General features: G+C 34.4%; 1 protein-coding gene across 3 annotated transcripts; it reads right to left on the reverse strand.

Moving 5' to 3' along the window:
* On the reverse strand, window positions 725-5,721 carry LOC107631922 (eukaryotic translation initiation factor 2 subunit gamma). Of its 3 annotated transcripts, none has more exons than XM_016335517.2 (9): window positions 5,505-5,721; window positions 4,037-4,202; window positions 3,816-3,877; window positions 3,071-3,183; window positions 2,889-2,991; window positions 2,380-2,607; window positions 2,096-2,314; window positions 1,475-1,735; window positions 725-1,308 (listed from the first exon to the last, which is right to left on the reverse strand). In XM_016335517.2, exons 2-9 carry the CDS (start codon window positions 4,140-4,142, stop codon window positions 1,000-1,002), a joined length of 1,401 nt encoding a protein of 466 aa, XP_016191003.1. In that variant the 5' UTR covers window positions 4,143-4,202; window positions 5,505-5,721; the 3' UTR covers window positions 725-999. The 3 variants fall into 3 exon arrangements, with proteins under 3 accessions (XP_016191003.1, XP_016191004.1, XP_020975355.1); XM_016335518.2 differs by having other exon boundaries at window positions 4,037-4,198; window positions 5,505-5,692; XM_021119696.1 differs by lacking the exon at window positions 2,096-2,314.

Genomic DNA, 6,054 nt, shown 5'->3' on the forward strand with positions numbered 1-6,054 from the left:
AGATCAACCCAAATTGATTATATATCTAATAATTTTAATTATCAACTATATATAAAAATAATTACATCTGAATTTTCATTGAAACACACACACCTTTTTTAATCTTTCAAATTTAAAAGTTTGCTGATTTATATAGCATAATTAATAATTTTATGATAGCATTTTAGATATTGGAAAATTTTTAAGTGATTATGAATTTTGTGTTTAAATTGTATAAAAATATTAAAATAAAGATAGAGAAAGATGAGACACATTTTTTTATTTTTGAATTCTATGTCTCAAATTTAAACACCATAGAATAAACCTTCAAATATTAGAGACGTGTCCCAATAATCAAAAAACTAACAAATAGAACTTGACAAAATGATAACACCTAAGAGCGGCATATTGGAGAGAAAAAAGAACAAAGCGACGATTTTCAAAGAGCTGCATTTAGGGCTAACCGGCTAATACTTCAGTTCATAAACCCATTTATAGTTCAATCAACAGCTAAATGGGCAATTGGATATACAACTCGCATGAATACTTCCCCTAAAATGAAATTGTTCTCAGAGAACGTTTCCGGAAACTCCCCCACCGCAAGACCAAAAAAAATATAAAAGAAGAAAACTCCTCAACAACTTCCCTTCTCAGCCTTGACAATTCGTGCATTCATTCTTTCGAGGAAGGTATACGCAGTGCATAATGCATATTAAAAATATTGACCACAAATCTGCACACCCTCTATTCACAAGTACCGCCATTTCATTTCAACGTGAACGTGCCAACTATGCGTGAATGTGAAATTATTGAAGCCTAGTATAAAACTCAATTGGGCATAACATACAACTTCAATATAGGTAGACAACAGTATACAAAAATAATAAAGCAAAAACAAAAACTCATCGTCATTCATATGTTTTCTTCTCCACCTCAAAAAAATGGTTCCCAGCAATTCTCTTCCTTCCCACATCTCTTAAATCCCTCTCAAGTTTTAATAACAGGTCTACTCTCTCTTGTTTAACTCAGTTGGGGAGCGGCCGGGACATTCAGAGTGATTCCTGCTTGGATTTGTCCCCATCCAATCAGACGCCAATGCTTCTCAACACGCCGACTAAGAGCAATCTTCTCACCTTTGCTGGTGCACACCGGGGAAGTAAGTTGCAGCTTTGCCAAATCGTTTCTCACAGCGACAACTCTGGCTCCCGTTGACATTGATCCAATATTCAACATAAGCATCTCTCCTTTAGCAAGCTTCGATACCTTCCCCTGTTTCTCTGAGCCTTTTGTCCGCACACCCAAAAGCCGTCGAAGCAAGAAAAAGTTCACCTGCAAGACCGCAAGTCAAAACACAACCAAACAGGCAAGACAGGTGTTCACAATACCAAGCAATGAGGGCAGATGTAATAATGAGAGCACAAAAAAACAGGAGGCAGAGATAGTGAGACTATGAACGTATGCTAAATTGCAGATAGTTAAGTATGTAGCCCCGTACCTCAAGTTCAACAAAAACATCAGGCAGAGATCCAACCTCACCAAGAACTTGCCCAACCAACCTGTCAGCACGTGTCAAAGTTGGATCCATTGTCGTCCCAACACCAATGAGACCTCCAGGCACAGCAAATTGAAGCTCATTTTGCTCAGCATATAATGATACTATTCTGGAGTATATAGGGGTGCACTTGATATTCCCGCTCTCGTCTTTAACAACTATACCAGGTCGAACTTCAATGAATTGGTTTACCTTCAAAACACCCTGCGGCAAAAAATCGTCAGATGTGTTTGACCAAAGATGTCAGGGAGAGACACAGAGTAAGAATAGAATGCCTCTAACCAGCCATAAATTTATGTCATATTCTAACACATTAACTTGGTTTATAGTTATTAAAAAAAGTATACATTGGAAAGAAGATTAATGAGGTGCTAATAAATCAGCTCAGACATTGTTTCTCATTCACTGAGCATCCACCTTTTAGCACATGGTGATGCCTTCTTTGGTTCTTCCCCTATTTGTATAACATTTCGCAAATAGAGCAAGAGCAATTTAAATTTAGGACGAGCTAAACATTTTAAAAACATGTATTATACATGGTCAGGAGTACCAAACAAGGCTTACCCTCAGAATACTTCCACCAGCTACACCTCCTTTTATATCATCAACCTCAAAACCAGGTTTGTTGACATCAAATGACCGAATTACTATCATATTGGGTGGAGAGACGAAATCCCTTATTGGAATTGGGATCTTTTTTACAATATACTCGCACACAACATCAATGTTATACTTCAGTTGTGCTGAAATAGGTACTACTGGTGCACTATCAGCAACAGTTCCCTGGAGAGGGCTTCCTTGCACAACAAAATCTTTCTCACAGAAAACTTATTCACAAAAAAACTAACCGCAATAAACTTCGTTATTGCTTCATGTTGATTGATTGCCACATTTTCTTGAATCAAGTCTACTTTATTCTGAAGGATGATTATGTGCTGCAGACGCATAATCTCTACAGCAGCTAAATGCTCTGAGGTTTGTGGTTGTGGACAGCTCTCATTAGCAGCTATAAGTAGCAAAGCTCCATCCATGATTGCAGCTCCATTAAGCATTGTAGCCATGAGAATATCATGTCCCTAAACAAATAGGAAAAGTAAAGATAAATATCATGTAAAAGTAAAACCAAGCAAACTAGAGATATATTAAATTAGATAATTGGCGCTGATTAGTGACTGGTAACATACTAACATCACTAAAAAGGGATAACCCAAGAAATATGAAAATCCCATGCCATATGGAGAAAAAAAAAAAGTAAAAACAGCAGAGAAAAGGCAACAAAAAAGCAAAACATATATTATAATGAAATTATGTAGAGAAAAGACGGCCAAAAATAATAAATGACAGATCAAGGCATTACCGGGCAATCCACAAAAGAAACATGCCTCAGCAATTTCATCCTGCTGTTTTCAAACCCTGGCACATCACACATAGGACTGTCTTCCTTCCCACTTCCATATGCCCTGAAGAGGAAAGCTGATCACCATAATGAAAGTTGAAATCAACTGATAATATAATAGCATTCATAAAATCAATACCCACTTGTAGCACATAGGCCTAGGACAACGTTCATCTTCACATTTATATATCTTAGCATTTGCATAGCCAAGCTTAATTGTAATATTACGCTCCAACTCATTTTTGAAACGAACAGTCTGCACATTCACAGTATACAAGAGGTTAACAGTGTATGATTAACTAACACTCGAGGAACATATACTATTGATAGAATGAAATTATTAATAAAATTTCTTTTTAACACTACAAATCCAAGGAAAAAAAGTAACAACTATCACATGGAACTCATGTATGTTGTCAAAAGACTTTGTGACCACTGATCAACGGGGAAAATAAAAATGTTCTTATCTGCAAAATGCTAAAACCACTTCCAAAGCCACTTAATTATCCCTTGACAAACAACTGAATTTTACAAGCTGAGTATTGTGTCTAAAACTAAGTGAAATTCCTTGGTGACGACCTATATGACAATGAGTATATATTATTCTTTGCAAAGTTGAAAGAAACAATAGACATTATTATTGACCCTTCCTTTCTTTTGTTACAAGGATTTCCAAAATTATAATCCAGTCAGGTGATACAGCATCATAGTGGTGGCACCCATGATGGAAAAATTATTATTCAAGCTTTAAGATGACCAATAAATGAGGAAAAAAAGGCATACAATAGTATAGCAATAGCATCAATAACAAATTGCAACAGATGTTACCAGGATTTGGTATATAAAAAGACAAAGTTAAAAACAGAGAAACTAAAGAGAGAGAAATACCTGAACACCTGATATTGCTTTCACAACAGTTGACTTGCCATGTGCCACGTGACCTATAGTGCCTGCAAAGATTCAAAAAAATCATAAGTTCCAAGTATCATTATTCATTAATAAAAAGGAAGAAATAACATTAGTCCTTTGGAATAAAAATCTGTTTCAGCTCAAATATGGCTGTAACAAAGCTGACAAATGAATGTGATATACATTAGAGAAAATATTACCAATATTAATGGTAGCCTGTCGTGATATGACTTCAGGAGAGAGTGGATCCAATTTCTTTACATCCAGTTTACTCAGGTCTTGTTCCATCAAACCCTTCCGCGACATCTTGGATGTTTAAGATGGTATGAATGACTTTACAATTCAAAATGTGTGATGGTAACCTATCTAAAGGTTAAAAAAACACAGGACAAGAAACCTGCATCAGCATCAACATATCTATTTTGATAAAAATCTGCATTTTTAAAAGTGGCAGTGACAAACATCCAAAATATCTTGCATCGATAGTCAACATTAAGAGAAATTCATCCCTAATAGTGTTAGTTTATCGTTATCTTCAGAGATTATAAAATTATTTATCAATTTCTTGGAAATATCAACAGATTGTTTCCATTTTGTTAACAGATCCCCCAACAATTTGATAAATGTCTCCCTTCACACAATTTTCTCAATTCTCACCATCTACCAAAAAATTACTACTAATGAATTTCAAACTTACCACTCTTACTTGGATACCCTCAGAAATAAATTGAAGCAAGAAAAGAAGTATGTTAATAGTTTTGATCTTAAGCCATATAGTAAATGGTGGAGTCTTAGCTAGGGCATAATAAGTACAAACAGAGATTGTTTATAACCTAGTACAAATGATTCATAACTCTTCATAGTATCTCTCTTTTCCTATTCATCCACACCTCTGAATTGTACATGGCACATTAACACAGTTGTTAGCTATACTCCCATACCACCCCAAACCCTTCCAGTCCTCACAGCATAAGCACACAGACACTTATAAATACAACATGCCAATTAGCATCGCACTACCATATAACTCTTCAAACTGTCAGGAAAATGAGAGGAAAAGATACAAAATACAGCATCATTTGTGAATAAAAGAATGTAGCTCAAGACGACGACAACAACAACAACACATTTTGATGAGAAACTTACAAAACTGAAAGGAGAATATTGGCAAAACTATTTACTAAAACAGTTAACAGAAAGGGCAAAAAGTGTCAATCGCTAAAAATTGCAAAGGAATGAAAGTTGAATGCCTCTTACTCCTTAAACCCCAATCTCCACCCCCTTCTCCAAAAACCCAATAAAGAACACTACAATAAAATTGGGCATTTCATAATTCATACTCTTCAAACAGTCGATCCAATCATTGATTCTATTTAATGAAAGTCGTAATGTCTAAATTAATCAAATCCCATATATACGACCTAAAACCCAATCATCCAATACAAATGAACAAAAAAGACAACTCTTCAGTATCATACAATCTGCAAAAGCTATCATACAAGAGACACATCAAACTGATGCAGAATAAATTATTTTGAAAAATATAAAATATAAAATATAAAATATCGAATCTTAAGCAAACACAACCAAACCAAATTAGCCAAAAAAAAAACAATTGAATGATTATTGAAATTGAAATTAGTAGACTTAGACAGAGAGAGAAGTAACCTGGAAGAAGTAGAGCAGCTCAGAAGTGTTGAGCGGAGCGGCAGCGGCGGCGGAGGCGGAGGAGGAGGAGGAGGAGAAGGAAGATGATGGCAGCTGAGGAGAGTGCAGAGAGACTGCGTGCGGCTGAAGCCAAGTGAAAGAAGAAAGAAACCCTAACTATAGTAATTGCTCAGAAGAAAATCAAGAAATGACAATGCTCATGTCAAAAGAATAAAATATAATATTTGAAATCAATAAAAAAAATAAAATGAAATACAGAAAATTGTTTTTTAAATGTCTACTTATAATGTGTAAATTTAAAAAAATACTTACTTTAGATTGATTTAATTTATTATTTTAAATTTTATTATAATTAATATTGATTAAAAATAATATAATTTGATTAAATTAATTTAAATTAATTATTTTTTTAAATTTACATATCGTCTAAGAACATGATTTAACTTGGTCGGAAAATAACTATTGTTTAATTGTTCATTATTGTAAAAGGATGACCAAGCAGAACATTTTTATAGTTTTGTCTTTCATTAGGTAATTTTAATTAATAATA

Source organism: Arachis ipaensis, chromosome B03, assembly GCF_000816755.2.
Source record: "Arachis ipaensis cultivar K30076 chromosome B03, Araip1.1, whole genome shotgun sequence".
Classification (NCBI taxonomy): Eukaryota; Viridiplantae; Streptophyta; class Magnoliopsida; order Fabales; family Fabaceae; genus Arachis; species Arachis ipaensis.